The sequence below is a fragment of the Dicentrarchus labrax genome, unplaced genomic scaffold, assembly GCF_905237075.1.
Source record: "Dicentrarchus labrax unplaced genomic scaffold, dlabrax2021, whole genome shotgun sequence".
NCBI classification, from domain to species: domain Eukaryota; kingdom Metazoa; phylum Chordata; class Actinopteri; family Moronidae; genus Dicentrarchus; species Dicentrarchus labrax.
In genome coordinates, this window is record NW_026136709.1 from 18,309,488 (window position 1) to 18,330,098 (window position 20,611).

The 20,611-nt window shown below is 38.5% G+C and overlaps 2 protein-coding genes across 2 annotated transcripts; one reads left to right on the plus strand and one right to left on the minus strand.

The window, feature by feature from the left end:
• Positions 1-2,645: 2,645 nt before the first annotated feature.
• LOC127369639 (inositol monophosphatase 1) lies at positions 2,646-9,320 on the minus strand. Its single transcript, XM_051411196.1, has 9 exons — positions 9,266-9,320; positions 8,846-8,957; positions 7,003-7,136; positions 6,290-6,394; positions 5,989-6,034; positions 5,668-5,776; positions 5,411-5,519; positions 4,362-4,513; positions 2,646-3,429 (listed from the first exon to the last, which is right to left on the minus strand). Exons 2-9 carry the CDS (start codon positions 8,906-8,908, stop codon positions 3,311-3,313), a joined length of 837 nt encoding a protein of 278 aa, XP_051267156.1. The 5' UTR covers positions 8,909-8,957; positions 9,266-9,320; the 3' UTR covers positions 2,646-3,310.
• A 109-nt stretch (positions 9,321-9,429) lies between these two features.
• On the plus strand, positions 9,430-18,055 carry LOC127369672 (ADP-ribosyl cyclase/cyclic ADP-ribose hydrolase 1-like). The gene is made up of 12 exons (XM_051411240.1): positions 9,430-9,520; positions 9,832-10,027; positions 12,050-12,385; positions 12,768-12,892; positions 13,006-13,129; positions 13,971-14,097; positions 14,199-14,334; positions 15,755-15,837; positions 15,958-16,031; positions 16,120-16,212; positions 17,094-17,180; positions 17,385-18,055. The coding sequence occupies exons 4-12, from the start codon at positions 12,784-12,786 to the stop codon at positions 17,482-17,484; spliced, it is 933 nt and encodes a 310-aa protein (XP_051267200.1). The 5' UTR covers positions 9,430-9,520; positions 9,832-10,027; positions 12,050-12,385; positions 12,768-12,783; the 3' UTR covers positions 17,485-18,055.
• Positions 18,056-20,611: the final 2,556 nt, after the last annotated feature.

Genomic DNA, 20,611 nt, shown 5'->3' on the forward strand with positions numbered 1-20,611 from the left:
GATAATGGCGCTAGATGAAAAGACAGAAGATCAACGTTATTACAATTCTTCCTAAGGAGGGCACGGATATCAGTACCAAATGTGATATGAATCTATCCAATAGTTGTTGGGATAGTTTACTAAAATCCCAAAATGTCAAGTTGCTGGTGGCGCTAGAGGATACCTCTGGGGATCACCAAAGTCTGATGAATGTCTGTACCAGATTTCATGGCAATCCATCCATTAGTTGTTGAGATATTTCAGTCTGAACCAATGTGGAACTTACACCTAGAGCAATGCTGCTAAAAATAAAAGGGTCTCTGAAGAGCCAAAATTAATCAACAAGAATTTAATAATTTAAGCATGGGTTAGGTTGGCTATTGAATAAGCTTGGGAGGATGATCACTTTATAGATGAAAATGTGAGACTTGATGGATGATCTAAGACTTATTTGAAGCTGTCAGCTCCAACCTTTCTTAGAATTGTTAATTACTTGCTGTGAACCGGCGAGATGCAAACACAGTAAGCATTGAATGGAAATTTGGATTCAAGTCAGGATCTACATTCTGCAACAACAATACGTTTATTAGAATTGTTTGGCCAGTAGGGAGGCTACCTTCAGCTTCCCTTGAGGTCTGTGACATGTAGTCAGTAATCTGCAAAGAGGGCTTGCATTACTATCATACAAACATGCAACTGAAGTCATGCAAGGGAAAGTGTGTCACATGCCCAAACCATATCTCACTAAGTGAACAAGTCTAGCAGGTTAACCATCTTAGTTTAGTGTGTAAGCATGCTAACATTTGATATGTTGCACTAAAACACAAACAACAGGCGAGGCTGATGGGAATTCCATAATTTTACAGGTATATGGTCGTAAATTAAGGTACTGAAAAAAGACCTGATGTTGGTGCTATATGGAAATCAAAGGGGTCACCAAATGTATTTCAATTCATCTTGAGGGGAACATGAACGTCTAATGTCACGGAAACTCATACAAAATCAGGGGATTGTGCTAGTCCACCTAGTAGCTGTTGAGCCATTTCATTGGATGAAAGTCAGTAGGCTTCACGCTCTGGGCACCACAAATGTATGTACAAAATTCTACAGAAGTCCATTCAATAAAGGGGCATTTCACTGAAAATGAAAAAATGTCAACCTCATGGTGGGGCTGTAGGAAAGGTCAGAGGATCAGCGTAGTCGGTAGAGCTTCGTCATCTGAGAACGGCGAATAAATGTGAATGCAACTTTCATGACAATCTATTATCTATTGAAATAAATAGTAATAAATATAGAACATGCATGATATTATGGCAGCTCAAGCCAAAGACAGAAAACAAAATGGCACACTGAGGTATAGAAACTAAACTGAAAAAGTAAATGAAACCAACATTGTAATGAATGTCCTCAGACTGTGACTCTATTGTCTCAGGGGCCACATTTTGGGATGTAGCAGGAAAACACGGCCTCGCCAGCTTCTCAAAGAACAATGGTTGGTACTTCCTCTAACAGCAACCAGGACAGGATGGTTGACTGGCCCATTAATAATGTTAAGAATCATAATAATCTTGTTTAGGAGCTGTTGGTGGAGTTGACAGAGGAGGTCTTCAGCTGCCTGACTCTGGAAATCATTCCCAACACTGGTGATTATGTCTGAACCCCCCTGCTGCAGACTAACATGGACCATTGATTTCTGTGGACGGTGGGGGGGGGGGCTGCAGTTTAAGACCTGAGTTTGCTCAAGTGAAGTGTTTTAAAACCATTTGTTAGTCATCAGCAAACACAAGCTGAAAAATAGAGACAACAGTCTGTGGAGAGCAAAACTCAGAGCTATTTCATAGAGCACATCCGCCCAGGGGGCAGCCCGCCGCTCTGCATGTGCAGTATCTGAGGCAGTGAATGAAAGGGCAGAGGAAATGCAGCAGAGAATTTTACATGGTGTAATAGCTGAGAAAGCTTTTATCTCTCTACTAAATCACAACGGTAGCAGTCGGTGTGTTTTTTTTCTTCCTTCTGTTTTATGGAGTTTCAGAGGCCTGTTTTCTGTTTATTTGGTTTCCTGTTTGTCGCCAGAGACGCTTTTCTTTCTTCATATTTTTACTTTATGGGTTTTATAAGGAGAAAAGACCGTTCATCATTTATCTAGGTCAAAGCAAATACGGACATTTATTCACGGTCTGATTCAGGTCCCTGTTAGGATGTCAAGAAGATGTTTAGGAGCCTTGCTGGTGATTGAATACAGAGGGATTTCCCATTCTCCATTGTAGTTCTAGATAAAATCAGACTTCAGAACCTTTTGGCTTGTATAGCAGCTTTTTTTCCTCACAGGGAAGGAGCTATAATTGCAAAATAAAGATTTTATTTTGCATATTGGTCTCTTTCTCTTCTCGTCTTTGTTGTTGTGGATAGTTTATTTGCGCATTTCAGAGGGAAAAAGTCACGACACTTAACTCCAATATTTTATCAAAGACAAAATGGAATTGCTATGCCAGCATTTTTCTGCACAAATGTTCGTACTCAGGGCTTTACTTCCGTTGCCAATTATTGTCTTGGGTTTATGAGTTAAGCAACATGTGGATGCATGCTGACGCCTGTCCCTGCAGGGCTTTAATGGCATGGATTTATCCATCTGTAGTGTGTCAGAAAGAGGCTGGGCAGGAGCTGGAGATATTTATAGTGCTTTTTATTTGCTGCCTTCATTACATACTTACAAAAACACATTTAATATTTAAACACTTTCAACATACTGCAACATGCTAACCATAGTGCAAACTAGAGATGGCACTGCATTTTTTTAAACATATAAACTACAACCACCGTGTCTTTAAACTAAATACAAAATCTTAAGAATAAAGCCCCAAAATCCTATATGGAAAAGCAATATTACTGATCAAAACTTGAGTACTTTAGCACAATTATTGTGCTGTGTGGAGGTATTTTATCTGTGAAATTGCTCAGACGGCACCGTAATAAATAAATAATAAAAAAACGATGTCTGATTATAAACAAGACCATAAGAACAGGCGTGTATTAAGACACAAAGACTTAATTCCATCATCACTAATCACATTATTACTGTTCAAATAAGTCACAGCAGAATAGAAAGTCTGAATCTGTGGATGTCTGAGTGCAAAAATATAACGATGACTTAAAAGCAAATAAAACAGAAAGAAGGCTGAAAGTCTAAGCGCAGAATACTTAACAAACCCACTCAGCTGCTCTCCAGAGGTAAGTGTATCATTTTGGTTCTTAAGGCAAGGATGGAATTGGACCTGCTGAGTTACATGTTCTAAATAACCGTTAAGTTGGCTGAAGAGATGATGGAAGTCTACTAGCCGTCTGTGTCGTCCCTGCCGACGTGGAACTCCGTTATCTCCTTAGCAATGCGTTCTGCTATGGCTCTGCTGCTGGCGACGATCAGCCTCCGAGACATCAGATCAAACGGCCCACCTGGACCGAAGAGAAAATAATAAGTGAGTATTGCTGTAATAAATTTGAAGATCTTTTCACGTTGCATGTGATAACCTGGATACAAGACTGTTACATTTATGAATATTATTGCTGCTGATGTTTTTTAGAGCTGGAAGTTTTCTTGTTTCCTTATAAAATAAACTTTCACTTTTTTTTTTTAGGTGTAAATGTGAAAAATTCATTAGGTTTTCACAATGTTAAACCCCAGCAGAGATGAAGCACGTAGTGTGGCATTTGAAAAAGTTGTTTCACCTCACTAGTGTTAGTATACACCGTCAGTGTCATCGACCAAATATATTATTTAGTCAAGAAGCCTGATAGTTCCTACACTCTTGAGTAATAACACCTTATTTATTTACTTGATGCATTCATTTTGAGATGCTCCTTTGTAATGTACTGTTTAATTAGCACAGAGAAAATGAAGACGCTGTTCTCACTCTTTTACCAGCACTAATTTTTTTGTCATTACTATGCGACACTGGTGGTTTGACTTGACAAACAGCGTCCTTAGCATCTTGAATCTCAAGACAGCCGTTATGTCAGTGGCGTCAAATTTCTCAAAGCCCTCTGCTTCCCCTTTTTTTCAAACACAAAACCACTAGCTGCCCTGCTCTCCTTCTTTCACAAACTGTGTTTCACAGGCATTTGTGGGGAGAGAAAAAACCAATAACAATGAAAATTAGCAACAATAAATAATTCATAAACATTAATAACTTCTGTTGTGTTTGCGCTGAAAGGACAGCAGCCCGTTCTCACTGCTTGATTCTGTAAAGCAATCTCCCTCAGCCATCCTGCAGTTGCTCCATAAGTCAATCATCCTGTTGCCCCGTTTCCTTCATTTCATCCAGTGACTCAGCAGCCCTCTGAAAAGTTGGTGTTTGAAGAGCTAACGTTTTTTCTCAGTAACTCACCTGAAATGTCCATGATAACTCCTCCAGCTTCAGTAACAACCGCTGCCCCTCCAGCCATGTCCCAACAGTGGATGCCCATGTGGTAGTAAGCATCAGCCGACCCGCACGCCACCAGACACATGTTGACAGCTGCACTGCCCGGGGAGCGGACACTGTGGATGCAAATGGGATGTCGGCTCTGAATTTGACTGCACATGACACACTGTTAACCTCCAGATGGTGCAGTAAAAGTTTAGTGCGTGTTTGTGAATGTTTAAAGTTGTAATTCTTTAATATTTTAAAATCAGAAGCAGTTTGCCTATTTAAATGGTGCCATATGTGAGCATGTGTGCTCACATATGGCACCATACATACAAATACATATTATTTGTATGTATTAATCACTTTTATTGCCAATTTGTGACCGGTTTGTAACATAGCTTAGAAAAGAGACCTTCCCCAACCTTCTCAGTTGCCTATAACAGCCTGATTTCTATGTTAAAACTATTGGGATGCATTTTCCAGGAAAAGGATGTGACATTTTGCATGCTGCAGAGTGCCTGCTTACCTACAATGTCAACAGTGTGTAACACTACCTAATGTTAACATAATAATGGAGTTTCTTAAGATCTACAAACGACCAACACCCCCCACAACACAAAGTCATATTCTGTTTCTGTTTAGTTAAGCGTTGCTTTAGGTAAACTTTATAATATAAATAACATAGCCATCGGCAAACACAAAAACAGCACCATCTTACTCCTCCTCTTCCTCCTCCTCCTCCTCCTCCAACTACTACTACTAGCTTTTCTCACTTGCAGTCGCCTCCTCAGCTCAGCAGCCTCCTGCATATTGGTAAAATATACTGACGGTAGCTGCTGATATTACCCGGTCCAGCTTTGATTTTAATATTTACCTTAATTCTTTAAATCAAACGCCTTTAGCAAATATACACGTGGGTGTGATTATTCAGGATACTTAATCCTTCATTTAGTAGGCAACAGCAGTGAAAGCACTCAACCAGGACTGAAATGTTAAGTATTACAACTTGTGCCTAAATGTTTATTTACCCATGTACAGGGATGGTGAGGATGGTCTTGACGTTCGCCAACATTGTTTTGAAATGCTCGGCGTCCTTCTTGAAGCCCATTTCTGTCAGCACCAGAGACTGGGTGATATCTTGGATGAAAAACACAAAAGCAATAATGATCACATCTGAAAACTGAGCTGCTGGCTGTTGTTGAGACTCTTGCTGTGATAATGCCTCCACCTGGTGGATTTGTTTAAAACTGCAACACAGAAGCAGGGTTGAATTCTCAATATTTACCCTCCTGTCCAGACACTTTGATGGGGACTCCATTGCAGAAGGCTCCTTTGCCTTTCCGTGCTGTGTAGAGTTTGTCCTCGATGCAGCTGTAGACGATCCCAAACTCTATCTGAAACCAAGAAGCAGCACAGAAGACAGCAGGGATTAATGTGGAATGGGAGGAGGGCTAAAAATAGAACAACAGCCACATAAGAAGAGAAAGCTATTGTACTCATAATACATTCACTAGGTTACTGGGGCAATTACTATGTTGATGTTTCCTGTAATTAAGACGTTACAGTGTCAAAAACATAAGTGATCTTACAAACAATAAAAACCTACCTCTTTCTTCACAGTGAAGCCAATTGACACAGACACAAACGGGAACCTGCATAAAAGAACATTTTAAATATAAAAACATTAATGTAATGAACTCCCTCTAGGTTTAAACTCAGAGGAATCAATTTCTATTATCAGTTCAGTTTCATCTACATTGTCTAATTATCCCTGACAGAGAGGACAATCCAAGAGAGAAGCTAATTAAAAGATAAAAATAGTTAAGGAGCGACAGAGATAAAACGAATCCAGTGCCGTATCAGGTTCCTCAGCGGTTTCTGCAGTGTTTCTATAGCGCGGGCAGTACCTGTGAACGAAGTTGGTGGTGCCGTCAATAGGGTCGATGATCCACGTGGGATCGTCTGTGAGAACACTGGGAGCACCTGCTGCTACCGACTCCTCGCCTATGAAGCTTCCAAATCACACACAGAAAAAAACAAAAAACAAAACAGAAGATAAACAAATTTTTATGCATCATACAACTGTTACCTCAACTGTAAAATGAAAGATGCTATTCTCTGCCTGCTGTGCCCCTTCACTTTTCTATTAGAGTCTATAATAAAATAATGTGATGTGAATGTGTGTTTCTTTTTTTTTTGCCTGGATGAAGACATGAGGTCATGTACTCACTAGCTTTTCCTTCAATTTCCTGGAGGAAGTTTGCGACAGCATTACAGATAGCTGAATAGATTAAATGTTTAAAATCCAGATTATTATCGTAACATTTGGATGTTTTTTTTGTGGCTCGTGACATTAGTATTTATGAATTCTTAGCCACAGCCCTACAAGGACTGGCGATAACACATCCAAGTTACAGAAAACTATCATCCATATTGCAATTAAAATAAGCAAAGATAAGTGAAGCATTAAATACTGTGAAACAGTTACAAATAAAAGAATAAAAAATAGCATAAATAAAGACTAAACTTTGGGAGAATACACTGACAAAATGTTAAGTCCTACAGCATTACCAAGCAGTTCATATACCACCTCTCACGTCCACATTTGCTTGTAAATTACCTATGAGTTGGGTACTTTTCCTTGATGGAGGATATAATGAGCTGTTCCACTTTCTGATCCGTCTCGGTCACCAGGTCAACCGGTGAGCTCTTCTGCATGACGGCGATATCCTTCTGGAGCGCCTCGCGGATCATCTGGCAGGAACACAACAGTGACGAAGTCAGCGAGAGGGATTTCTTGGATGACTGACTACATCTACTTTAATTAGCCTAACGTATGTTATGGTTACATCTTGTTGGCAATGACGGGTCAGAGTCGATTGGGTGAAAGCTCCAGAGCCCAAATACGATTATCTGCTGTGTTTATTACACATTACTGAAACTTTCTCCTGAAATCATGCCCATTTTGTACAAGTAGATAAACCAAATTCAAACCACAGATGAATATGAATTAGTCTCAAACACAATTACCTTGGAATATAACTGCAGGACAATCTAACTTTCTATACTCATATTGAAAACTTACTGTAGACCCAATTTAGGTTCTTAGTTTTAGTTATTTTGATCTGCATCTAACCATTACCCTGCTTACTTTCTGTGATCATTACTGTTAACTTATTTACTTTGGCATTGTGTATATAGTTTGTATTTGCACCTTACTGTTAACCAGTTTATATTTATGTTATGCATACTTTGCAATGTGTACACCTTGTAATAATCTGTATTTTTTATATATTTGCACTCTTTTCTACTTCGTACTGCAACTGCTGCACAGTAATCTCCCTCAGGATAAATAAAGTTCTACCTTATCTTTCTCTGTGCGGCAAGAAAGATTCAGTGTACTTTTTCTCTGTTCTTGATTATGGTGACATCCGGTGGATGCATGTATCAGGCACACTACTGCACAGACATGATCCTGTCCATCATTCAGTGCTACGTTTTAATTTAAATGCAACTGGACTGACCTAACTAAACGTAAAAAAGAAGGCTCATATGTACCTTCTCATATTTAAAGCTTTTATTTTGGGGTAAATGTCTTTTCTGTTGTACTTTAGGGCTGTGTATTGGCAAAAAATTGGCAATACAATACAAATCACAATACGGGATTTCAATTCAGTATATTGCAATTTTTTAAAATCTAACCACCATATGCATAAAATTGTAAAAGAGTGAAAAAAGTACTATGGGGCGCTCTGTTAGCTCACCTGTTAGAGCCTGCAACCCATATACTAAGACTGAAGTCCTTACTACAGCAGCGCAGGTTTGATTCCAACCTGTGGGCCTTTTCTACATGCTTTCTCTAACCCCTTTCCTTGCTGTCAAGCTGTCACAGTAAAAAAAAAAAAAAAAAAAAGCTGAATAAAGTTTACTGTTTAATGCAACCAGAAGAGTGGGATCTGCTGTTGTATTTATCACAATCCCTATAAACATCCAACATCACAGCACTCAGATTACGCTGCTGGTTGGGGGTTTAAATACGAATACCGGTAGTAGATTTTTGAGAATCAATACAATATTTCTGAGAAAATGGATAACCTTCGGTGTTGCCAGTCTGCTTGGAAATTGGCAAAACTGCACACATAACTTAGAATAATTACCAAGACAAACTTAATTGGGAACTACCTTTATTTAAAGAACTCAAACCTAACTTTTGATATATGTTTTACCAGGAAAATAGCTGTTTGAAAATGTCAAACCCTATCCCATTTACACCTGTCAGGTCCTTCGGCATTGTGCTATATATATGTGAATGTTGTAAATACATCTCTTTACACAATGTGACTGAATGCAAAACGTCACATAAGCTCATGTTTCCACCCAAAATAAAGGGATTTTCTGACCACAGCATTAAAGAATAAAACAACCCCATAAGAGTAGCATTTACAGTACTAATACTTCCTCACCTTCCCAGCCTTTTTGGTGACCTCCACACAGTGATCCATACACTCCTGCCAAGCATCACTCATGTTGTCAGGCAGCAGCAGTGAATGTATTATCGGACAGATTATGTTCCTGCTGCAGGGGGAAGGAAAGAGACACAGATTCATTCACAGTGGCTTTCCCTTCGTGTAGCGACAGATACAGATACAGATACAACACAACTAGCTTTTATAGTTAGTACATGTGTTTAATAAACGTCGTCTCTTTAGCTGACTTAGCTCCCTGTGCTAGTTAGCTTTCCCAGGGGGGGTAAAGCACGAATAAGCGGCCGCTGAGCGTAACGACAACTACGGGTAAATGCCTAAAATGAACGGCGTAAATCTGGATTTAATTAAAATAAACAGCACAAAGAGTTTCAATGAGCTATTGCTGATTCAACCCACCTCCAAACGGACTGACTTCTTAGTGTTCACTTTTAGCTTATGGAAGGGTGGGACTAAAGAGGCAAGGCTCGCTCTCATTGGTCAATAAATGCCGTCGGATGTGATCTCGCCGCTCTCATTGGCTAGAAGGTCATTTCTAGCCAATAGGAAGCTGATGAGCAAGTGCCATGGCTGTCACTGAATGAATACAGGAGAGGACAGCTTCTACTTGTTGACATCCACAAGAGGAAGGAATAAAGGATGGTTTCTGTAAATGTGAGATTTTTTTATTTCTCCTTTTATTTGTATATATGTTTATAAAGCTGTAGATGCATATCTGTCACATTCAGGCGTTAAATCTTTGCCTTTTTACAAACTGCAAGCTGTGTTTGAAATTACATTATAGTCTAGTTAACAGGGATTTTTATATATATATATTTAAACACAAAAAGAACATAAATGTATTGGTGGCAACACACAAAATGTATTTTATGTGTGTGCATCTGAAGATATGGGGGGGGGGCATGAGTGGGTAAAAGAAAAAGAAATCAACAAACTTGTAACTTTTATTCCTCTTTTTGTCTCAGATTGGAAAGATCTCACTCTGGATCCAGACGCAGCCCACCCTGAGCTCTGCCTCTCTGCACTAAGGGCCACATACATCGAGCACCCCTTCGCCAGTCCCCGAACCACGCAGGGAGCTTTGACTACTGGGAGGAAGTGCTGTGCAGCCAGGGCCTGATGGGACGTTGTTACTGGGAGTTGGAGTGGAGAGGGCAGCAGGTTTGCATAGCAGTGTCATACACAGGTATAGGCAGGGAAGTAGGAACTCTGTCCTTTTACAGCATCTCTGACTCAGTGGTTCTCATGCACAGAGTCCAAACCACATTCACACAGCTTCTTGTTCCAGGCTTTGAGTTTTATAATCATGGAGACCATGTTAAATGTTGCCATCTGAAAGGTCATTATGAATGGTTTCAAGACATTTTAACTTTTAACTCTTACAACTGCAGATAAGTCCAAAGTGGTGCCCCAGAGGACGAGTCAAGGGTGCCACTGAATTTGTGGGTGAACACATTTTAAAGTACATTTTTAATGTTTGATGACAAAAAAAAAAAAAAATCCCTGAGAAGCTATCAGTAGTAAAGATACAAACACATACCTCTCTAGACCAGAAGGTGGCAGCAGCACTACTGTATGTGACAATGCATGTATGTCGGCTGCCTCTGTTGTTGTTGTTGTTGTTGTTGTTGTTGTGTAGAGGCTTTTATTTCTGCAGGCGACTTCAGGTATTGTTTTAATATTGACCCGTAAAGCTCAATATGCAAATACTAATATGTGCCACTGTTTATTTTAAGACTTTGCATGTAATTTCATAACTTGAGTCAAGTTAACCAAAAAAACATTTGTAAGTTATAGCTTCACAAATGTTGAAATGTGTTCTGCATTTCTGTTTTTGTTTTTGGCTCCTTGTGTTTCTCAACACTTTTAGGACTCATCAAGTAAGGCTTATGATCCGAATTCAATTGAAAAATGCTGTCATGAGTTAGAGTTTGGAACTGATGTTGCTAAGCAGCAACACTTTAGTTGTCAGTTTGTGCGAAATTAAGGTCAAAGAAGAATACACTGTGACTTGACTGCCATGCTTAGTTGCACTTCAGCTCGACAAGTTAGCCTCAAAGCTAATTTGTTTCCCCTGTTTAATATCTTTTTCGACTACGTCTCCTGAGCGGGAAACAACAAATAAAAGCCCAAAGACCCAAGAACAAATTTCAAAGCAATTGTCAATGACAGGGAGAAGACGGAAAGAGGGAACACATAACACATTTGTGTCTAAGCATGATCACTCCTGTTGTGTCATTTTTAATGTTTTCCCTTCATGTTTTCAACTGATGATGGTTAGAGAATTATTGCTGTATAAATATACTAAATTCTTTACTTTTTCTTATTATTATCGTATTATGTGAGATAGTTAAGTGTCTTAATATCTTAACAGAAAACAGAATTGTCAATGTCATGATACGTTTGAGATTTAGAATGATTTCCTCCACTTTACATGTGTATATGGACATTATTTCTATTTTTTGAATTTGTCTCACAGGCATGAAATAGTTAAATGGAAAAAAGGAAATGGGGTTTAGATAATGAACGTTAATAAGCTTCCTTCTACTTGAGTATATTTTTCATAAACTACCTATATTGGCAAGATGTTGGTTCTGCTTCCTCGAAAAAAATGTACACAGACTTTACATGGAAGTCATTACAAAAACAGATTTGCTGTGTTCAGCTCGTGCTTTACAGTTTATTTTTTTGCTTCCTTCTCTTCGAGGCTATATTTGGCAGCTTAACCTCAGAGCATTTCATGTCAATAAGCTCGGGCAGACCTGTGGAGAAGCTCTGCCCTCCTTTGCTAACAGCGCAATTAGCCTTAAAATCACAAGGGCACCGTCTCATCCATACAGATTTACCCTCAGACGGCCTTTATCTTACAAATGAGGTGGCAGAAATCCAAAATGATAATTTTCCTTCAGCAGTTTAATGAGGAGTCTGGCAGAAATTAGGCATACATTAAATCTATTTCTTCCAAACCCAATTGTTTCTTGTAGTATGTCTTAAGACAAGGAAGTATAATAAAAAAAAAGACTAGATTAAGATCTCTATATACCTGTCACACGGACTTGTATGAACAGTTTTATTTACGTTTTACCGGTAAAACCTGATTCACAAAACAACATCTACTATCTTCATCATAATACTGCAGAACTCCTTTTGTCCAATAACACAAACATATATGTCTCCCTTCAGCCCACCATGGCACCATATCCCAGAGAACAGTGCTCACTCTATGTGGGGAGATTCTTAATGGCACCATAATGGGAGTCATGCGGATCTACTCTTTGCAAGAGGAGGCTGGAAAATCATCCGTCCTTTAAGAATGTCTCTGTGGGTTGGAAAGAAGCTGTGTTTGTCGACATATGAAGGCGAGCCTCTCGGGCATGACAACCATTAGCCCCGAGAGGAGGTTACACATCAGATCACACCACAACGGGGCTCAATTTGTGCAGAAGCCTGACCTGAGCAACGCATAACATCACAACCATGGAGCCATTTCTTGCACTTTGACCTTCTGCATTGAAAATGGTGAGCATCTACTTAAAATATTGCATTTTAACACTGAATTACAAAACTGGGCATTTGTACGAATTTGTCTATTCACACGATATTTTATATTTGCATGTGGTAACCACTGTCATTTAAAAGAAATGTGTATCTTTTGTGTCTCCTTTAAATGCTATGAGAGGTATTGTTTTCTAAAGGTCATGTTTTTTTTTTATCTGCCATGCTTGAAAGCTCGAGACAAAAAAAAAAAAAAGACGTGGGAGGAAGTTTTGTACATGCCACAACAAAATTACATTTCAGTCAATCACGCAGTAACACACTCCCTGTGACCTTCCAGGAAGTACCTGTTTCCCTGTAATGGTTGATTGATTGATTGAGAATGTTCTTTGCTGTTGATCTACAGTAAGGCAGATTAAGTCATGTACACACACGCATCTTTTCTGAGGCGCAATGAAGCGGATCAGGGTCTTACTATCATCAGCGCCCCTAAAACATCTGCGTCCTTTGTAATGATCAACGTGACATTATGTAAGTAATTCCTCCTGACATTCCCACAGTTATTCCTTCTTCCTTTTCTTTTGATGTGCCCCTCCCAAATGCAATAATGCAATAATTTCTCCTTTCTTCTGTCCGTTTCAAAGGGTTTATTATGCTCCTGCTCTGCCCTGGTCAACTGAAAGCCCAGTTCGGGACTACCCCCAACATTAAACACATAGTGGTTGGAAGGTGTTACAATTACATCACACTAGTTAACCCCAGCTTGAGGTAATGTACTGTCCCGCAATCTTGAGTGAAAATCAATTTGCAAATTAAATTTACCTTTTGACTTTAACAGCAGTGACTAGAGCTGCAGAACTTGAAGACTTGATTTCCTCCTACAGCCCAAAGTAGAAGTAGTATTTTGTCTGGCCAAGCAAATTATCAATCCGGTGTTGTACCACTTGTATTGATGTGGTGTTAAATAAGTTTTCTTCTTTTCTGTGCTTCAGTAGAAAAAAAGAAGACAAAGATGGTTTTGGTGGAAAAGAGGGCATGTACCGATACCCTTTGTATGAAAAGATGTTTTATCTCGTGGGAACTTTTAGCTTTTATTTACATAACTTGATTTGTAATTGTTAAGTTCAGTGATATTTACTTAGCCCTTATTTGACAAGGGGTTATTATCTAGTTTCATGTGTAGTTATAGTTAGGGTTATCACTACCAACTATTATCCAGTGTTTACATTTTCAAATGCCATTCGGTTTAGTAAAAAAACATATTAGGACTTTATTTCTTGATCTGATTTGTTTGAAATGTAATGGCAATTTGCAAAACAATGACTATTCCAAACTTTATCAATTAATTATTAATTAATTTTTGAATCACTTGGTCTAGAAAATGTTTGAAAATGGTGACAAGTGTCCATCCCAGCTGGTGAGGTCTTTAAATACATAATTATACAATTGTATTAAACTAAGTAAACCAGCAGCTATTCACGTAAGAAGCTGAAACAAACAGAGAATTGTGGCATATTGAACGATTAATCAACAAATTTTCCGTCAATCGACCCATCGACTACTCGCTGCGTCCCTAGAAGATATAAAGATATTTCATCTTTACGTGTAGGTATGACTGTGAGGACATCTGGAGACAGTTTGAGGAGGCGGTGGCACGTCAGTCCTCATGTAACGTGACGGTGGAGGATTATCGTCAGATGTTTTACGCGATGCCGCAAACCTGGCCTTGTGATAGGGTGAGCAAGAGATCCATTATTAGATACATGTTCACTGTTTTTCACTGATACCTCATTAAACGGAGTTAAAGTACTTTGTATTTCCCTTCTCATTCGTTTAGTTCCTCTTCTGGAGTAAAACCAGGACACTGATGCACAGCTATGCAGCTGTTGTACGTCACTTCTGGACTCTGGAGGACACACTGGTTGGCTACATGTTCAACGACCTCATCTGGTGTGGACAAGAGGAAGACTCTGGTAGGTATTTTCTGGTTATAACAAGGCAGAGGCAATCAAAATAACTCAAAACACTGATACATAATTCTTGTCCTAGTAAATGCTAGTAAAGAATGCCCCTAAAACAAAGACAGGAGTAACCCAGTGGTTTCCAAGCTCTTTAGCTTTTGAAAAAATGAAGCAGCAGAACAACATTTTTTTGTTCTTTCCTGTCCAAATAATTAGCACACAAACACTCCAATTTATCTCATTACAGGGTCATGAACTCCAGGTTGGGAAACACTGCAGTAACTCAATCATGATCCAACATTTCCAGTAACTGGATTTGTTTTTGGTGACTAAATTGGGTGACATGGTGTACCAAAAGTGACACAATCAAGTTTACTTACTTACATACAACTAAACAAATACAATAAAGTACAATGTTATAGAAAAGAAATGGTTTATTTACTAATGAGTATGAAATTGTTTTGTATTGGCTCATTTGAGATATGACTGATATACCCTGCTAACAACATTTAGCAGCTTAATATTCAAATCGTTCCAGGTAGAGACCAAAACCAGAGATAAAACAGAGTGAATATTGGACCTAATTTGTCAGGTGGCCAGAAATACAACTCCAAATCAATGCTAAGCAGTTTGCTCACTAGGCATGGGACGATATGAAGATTTCATGTCACGATTATCCTGCCCAAAATAATTGCAATATTATCCAGATAATCATCTGGTACTAAAACTAATACTGGAATTCCTTTATCTCCCTCTTGTTTAGTTTGGAAACCATAGTATTTCTGTCTGGTTTAACTTTTTTATGTGGGATACAAGGAGCAAGCCCAGCCTTCAGCCACAGTGACAGGTTTAGGATTTTAGAATGACTAGAAAGATGGGAGTTCCCCCTTGAGGCAATTCAACATGAATCAGGAAATCAATATAGAGCTGTACATTAGTGACCTAGACAGCTTTTTCACCACACTCATCAGGATATTCACGATAATACCGAAAAATAAAAGTTCACCGTGATATGACTGTTTTTTATTGTGATACGTGATAATATTGTATATTATATATTATATTATACCATTACTACAAGTTTACCATGTCATCTTAAATGTCAGAAATATGTCAGTGTGTTTCTAAACTACCAATAACCCTTAATATCTAACAACAAACAGTGTATTCAACTGCAAAGACGTTTTGCTTTTATTCATGTATTTGTACTGTGAAGAAACTTGGTAGCATTGGGATTCAAATGAAACCTCAACACTCAGGCAGCTGCAGCTGTTCTCCCAAATGCCTTTAGGGTTTTTTTTATTACAGTCATACTGCTGAGTGATTAACCTGCCAACACATCACTTTGTTTTTACTATCCATTCTCATGTCTCATTTGAATATCATCAAAGTGACGATTCCTTTAACTGATAGCTGTGAATTTGACACACAGGTTTTGATTTCAGTTCTTGTCCGGAATGGTCAGCATGCCGAAACCATCCAGTGTATTCCTTGTGGAGGCAAGCCTCACAGAATGTGAGTCTAATGTCCTAACTGCGGAACCAGCTGCATTGTTTATCATTCATATGCCAAATACTCTTCCAAAGCCAGCAGTGAATTATTGCTCTCATGTGACTTTCTTCACCCATTCGTTAGTTTGCAGAAATGGCATGCGGCAACATCACTGTATTACTAAATGGGTCTATTGTCAATGCCTTCAGTAGGAAAAGGTAAAAAAAAAAAGATGAATGAATCAAGCAAATATTTTAATAATGGTGTTTACTATGTGTCTATAAAATAATCTCTTTTATCTCACAGCATGTTTGGAAGTGTTGAACTGGATGGTCTGAACCCACGCAGGGTGGATTATGTCAACATAAAGGTGGTGACCAATCTAGAGGGACCCTTTATGTGAGGATTAAAACAGCTGATACTTTGTGTTACAGTAAAATATTCAAATGTACCAAATAGCACAAGGGTTTTTTTAAGTTAAGTTTTCATGTCAATGCTTGATAGATGAGTTATAAGCAATGAGTAAGAACAACTTTTGGGTGGCCAGATTGTGAACAAAATCCTCTGTCAGGTTCCTCTATCAGAAAACTTCGCTTTAGCTCTTTAATTCATCAGGAAGACTCTTTAATGGACAACCTCTCGAAAAAAAAGGGAGGATCTGGACTGAAATCCATTTATTACCATTTAGTAACATTCAGGCATCATACATGAAATAGATTACCAAGTTTCATTGTATGCATGAATTATAGATTATTACCAAATAGAAAAGATAAACACCTACCAGATGGATTTTTCAGAACCTGTAACCAAAGTTCTTATTAAAGGACCAGTGTGTAGAATTTAGCGGCATCTAGAGGTGTAATTGCAGATTGCGACCAACTTGCCACACCCTCCCTTTCCAAGTGCAAGGGAAAAACTAATTCGCAAAAAAATTGGAGCAGTCCTATCTAGAGCCAGTTTTTGGAATGTCTGTTTTGAGCTACTGTAGACACATGACGGTTCAACATGGCAATCACCATGGTAGTTTACACGTGGCGTCGGTAGATAAAAACAGCTCATTCTACGGTGATTATACTAATGAAAACATACCTATGAATATTAAATTCCCTTTCTGCCAATGGATCCTCTTAAATGTTACACACTGGACCTTTGATGTCTTATGATCAACCACTGATATTGCCATTTATTGCAGCTCATATGCCCATTATAAATGGTGACTTATCAGAAAGTGATAAACATTTTTATCTACGAATCAAGTCCCTTGTTTTTCTCTTCTACAGAGAATCATGTAGTGAAGGATCCATTGTGGACCTGCTCCAAATCCTCCAGTCCAGAGGTTTCCGCTGGACCTGCACAGACAACGACCAGTAAGTGACTTCCAACAAGTCCTCCAAAACTGAACGCCAAAATACGTTGTTTGTCCGTGTCTCTCTAAAATGGCGCGTAGAAGCATTTCCTGACCTGACACAGACAGACAGATGACTTGTGAGACTTGTTGCTGATAATGTTTATGACTTAATTATGAACTTCCTGATGAATCCTGGACTAACAGATATCATATTTTTCCACAGGACTCTGATGATCCTTCAGTGTATCCAGAACCCCAAACAGTCCTCCTGCCAAACATGTGCAAACAGCCTGTTACACAGAAGGAGCCTCGTGTTTAACTGAATCGCCCACTATTGTGGTTTGTTTCTTTGCCTCACTACACCTTGAGTAATATCTAACTGACTTTAAACTTTTGGCTATCTTACTATCGTGACAGACCACAGTAATTACCACACAGAAATTGTGACACAGACTCACAGATTACAAATAGAACTGAGTTTCACTCCATGTGTAAGGTGTATTTGCATCAAACAGGATACAAGAAAACTAACCTGACAAAAATCAACTGACATGAACAGAGTCATCATTCTCTTTTATACCGTTTACTGATGATGACTAAACAGTGTCATAGCACACCCAATATTTCACCCATAGTTGACAAGGATCTTCCTGGCCATCCTAATTGTCTTCAAGTACTTCCTACAAAATTCCTACATCCCCTTATTGTACTGTACCTACCCGTGTTATTTCCGAGGCCTGATTTACATCTGCTGCGTGCTCTCCTTAGAGTTACACTGTACCATAGTTTCTTACCTCAGTCTCATCTCTTTTATTTGTTTTTCACCTTACATAACATGTGCATATGAATTTGTATGAATGTATAAATGTGAATAAACATAAGCATGGAATATCAGTACTGTTACATAACACAACAGAATATTGTTTACTTAATGTTCACGTTACCTCTTGTTTTTTTCCCCAGTAACATGGTACATGAACAATATCAGGAATTGGTTACATCAGTGCTTTAAAATCACGTCCCCCTTGTTACTTCGCGAGCCACTTAAGATGACTACGTAGCATTACAGAATATGCAGTTTTATCGGTTTTACAAACTGGTAATCAAGCAAGCATATATCATATAACAATGGTAAGGAGATATAATTAAGACTGGGTACATTACAATCTATGTGAGTATCAGTCGTCTTCCGCCTGATCTATCTGTGATCATGCAACTGCATGCCAACCAGTCACGACTCATACTGGGACTAACCTTGGAAAAGTCAGTTCAGAAGGAGATGAACTACCACACGAGACATTGCGAGAACTACAGCAAGGAAAACAACTGTGGCATGATCAAGTGACACACTGATTGCGACAGATGGGGCGAAAGAAGGTCTATATACAGGTCCTGTCTAGAAGAGAGACAACTTCTGGAGGGAATGAGGGACAAGGCAGCAAGGAGACCGTTATCCAGTATGAGAACATGGAACCACCAATTTCAGGACCCAGACTGCTGTGCAGCAGAGACAGGTAGCACTTGATTGATGAATGGAGCTGTGGTCTAAAGTCCCAATAGCAAAGCTGCTGACCTCCTGATCAGACACAGAATCATTAAAAACTGGCTGCTCAAAAGAGTTCCTACATTAAAGCAGAGTGTTTTCTTTATACCCAGTACTTGTCACTGATCCCAGTCCATTAGCAGATTAGGTCAGAATGCCTTTTGGACTGCCAAATGTATCGGTTACTCAAAGCCAAAAACTCCTACTTTACTAGAGTATGCTCATTTTGAAGCTCTGGTCTTGTTTGAAGACTTTTTTTCAGCTTTTTATGCATTTTTCTAAACCAGTGTGTTTAAATAAAAAAAATTACCACACAGCTAATCTGGGGCAACTCTAGCACTGAAAACCTGTACACATTTCACAGAGGGTTGAATGAACAGGGGTTAATTGAAGTCCAGCAGCTAATTTTCGCCTCGGGCCTCATAGCAGGTTTATCACCTGTGTGTGTTTATGGGACCAAATGTCACAAAGGAAACACTGCAGGCCCTGAATGTGTAATCTAGTTAAGAGTTGTAATAAAAATGAAATATTATGTAATAGTTTTAAAAGTCTGACATAAGTATGATTCTGTTTTTGTGCAAACCCTCAGGCTCTAAAACACCCATACGACATACTGACCTATTTTCCTTTATTTGTTTCACAACAGGTAGATGCCAATAGTATCAAAGCTACAGTCTGGAGTTTGATTTGAACTTGCAACCATAGCTTACTTATCAATAAACATGTCATATATTTATGGTACAAGATCATTAAAGCAGGACACATCAGCAATTTAGAAATATACAAGCATGATTTCTAGGAGACAGGGTTGGCAAATGATATGTTATTGGATCATTCAGTCATTAAACAGAGTTGGAGAACTTGTTTACAGGAGTGGATAACCTTTAGTTAGATGCATGTTGCTTGCATGTTTGTACTTACATGTCTTCAGTATTTCTCAACATGTTCACCATTGATTGACATTGATGGCCATGACCTTTGAATTACAGCGCACAACCACCACCATCTCACAGCTTTTAGTAGCCGATTAGTGTTTAATTGCATGAACTTCACCCAGCTACTGTAACAGTTTCTTGGTTTTAAATTCTATCATTGACCTACTTACCATATACTGAAAGATTCAGAGCCGCCAACTGTAAAACCCCCACAGTGGGGTTATGTTTTGGGTTGTACAATGAGGGGGCCAGACTCTGTATTTAGTTCATTTATTCATATTTCTTTATTTTTAATATGGATATGGCCCTGTTTACACCAAACTATTGAAGCTAATTTCTAGGGAGTGAAATTAAAGTCAAACAGTTAAATAGTGTATAGTTTGTTAGAGATTTCTGAAGCACAGTGGTGGAAGAAGTATTCTGATTATTTACTTACTCCATTACAAGTTCTGTTACAAGTGCATTAGTAAAAGTACAGATGCATTTGCAACTAAATGCATTTAGATGATTAAAAATAAATGTATTCACTATGTAGAATTGACATTTTTAATATACTCTTGGGTAGGTTAATTTAAAAGAAAAATCATCATATTTGATACATTAACATGTTCTGTATGTACATTTTGTATCTGAATAGTACAATGACGTATATATAGTAGCGTAACATGTTAACAGAGATGGTAGAAAGTAATTAAGTGCATTTACTTAAGCACAATTCAGACATTCAGATTAATAATACGAAATATGATCAACATATAAATTATGATGTAGCCTTATGGTTAAAGATAATGCTTTATTGACCCCTTGGTGATATTCACAAGGTAGCCTCATAAGATTTTACCAGCTGCAACATTAAAGTGATGTACACTATAATGCATCAATAGTTATAATTCATCAATACAATAGGCCTATATATTATACCAAAATGGGCCATTCTGAATGATAAGTGCTTACTTTTTTTAGTTTCAGTAT

Excerpts from the sequence above, each read along its gene's own strand:
- LOC127369639 (XM_051411196.1), bottom strand. The coding sequence starts at position 8,908 with ATGAGTGATGCTTGGCAGGAGTGTATGGATCACTGTGTGGAGGTCACC. Across the intron at positions 7,137-8,845 it reads TCACCAAAAAGGCTGGGAAG|ATGATCCGCGAGGCGCTCCA; the intron begins GTGAGGAAGTAT and ends TGTTCCTGCCAG. Across the intron at positions 5,520-5,667 it reads CAAAGTGTCTGGACAGGAGG|ATATCACCCAGTCTCTGGTG; the intron begins GTAAATATTGAG and ends TTTTCATCCAAG.
- LOC127369672 (XM_051411240.1), top strand. The coding sequence starts at position 12,784 with ATGTACACACACGCATCTTTTCTGAGGCGCAATGAAGCGGATCAGGGT. Across the intron at positions 15,838-15,957 it reads GGAGGCAAGCCTCACAGAAT|TTTGCAGAAATGGCATGCGG; the intron begins GTGAGTCTAATG and ends CCCATTCGTTAG. Across the intron at positions 16,032-16,119 it reads AATGCCTTCAGTAGGAAAAG|CATGTTTGGAAGTGTTGAAC; the intron begins GTAAAAAAAAAA and ends TTTATCTCACAG.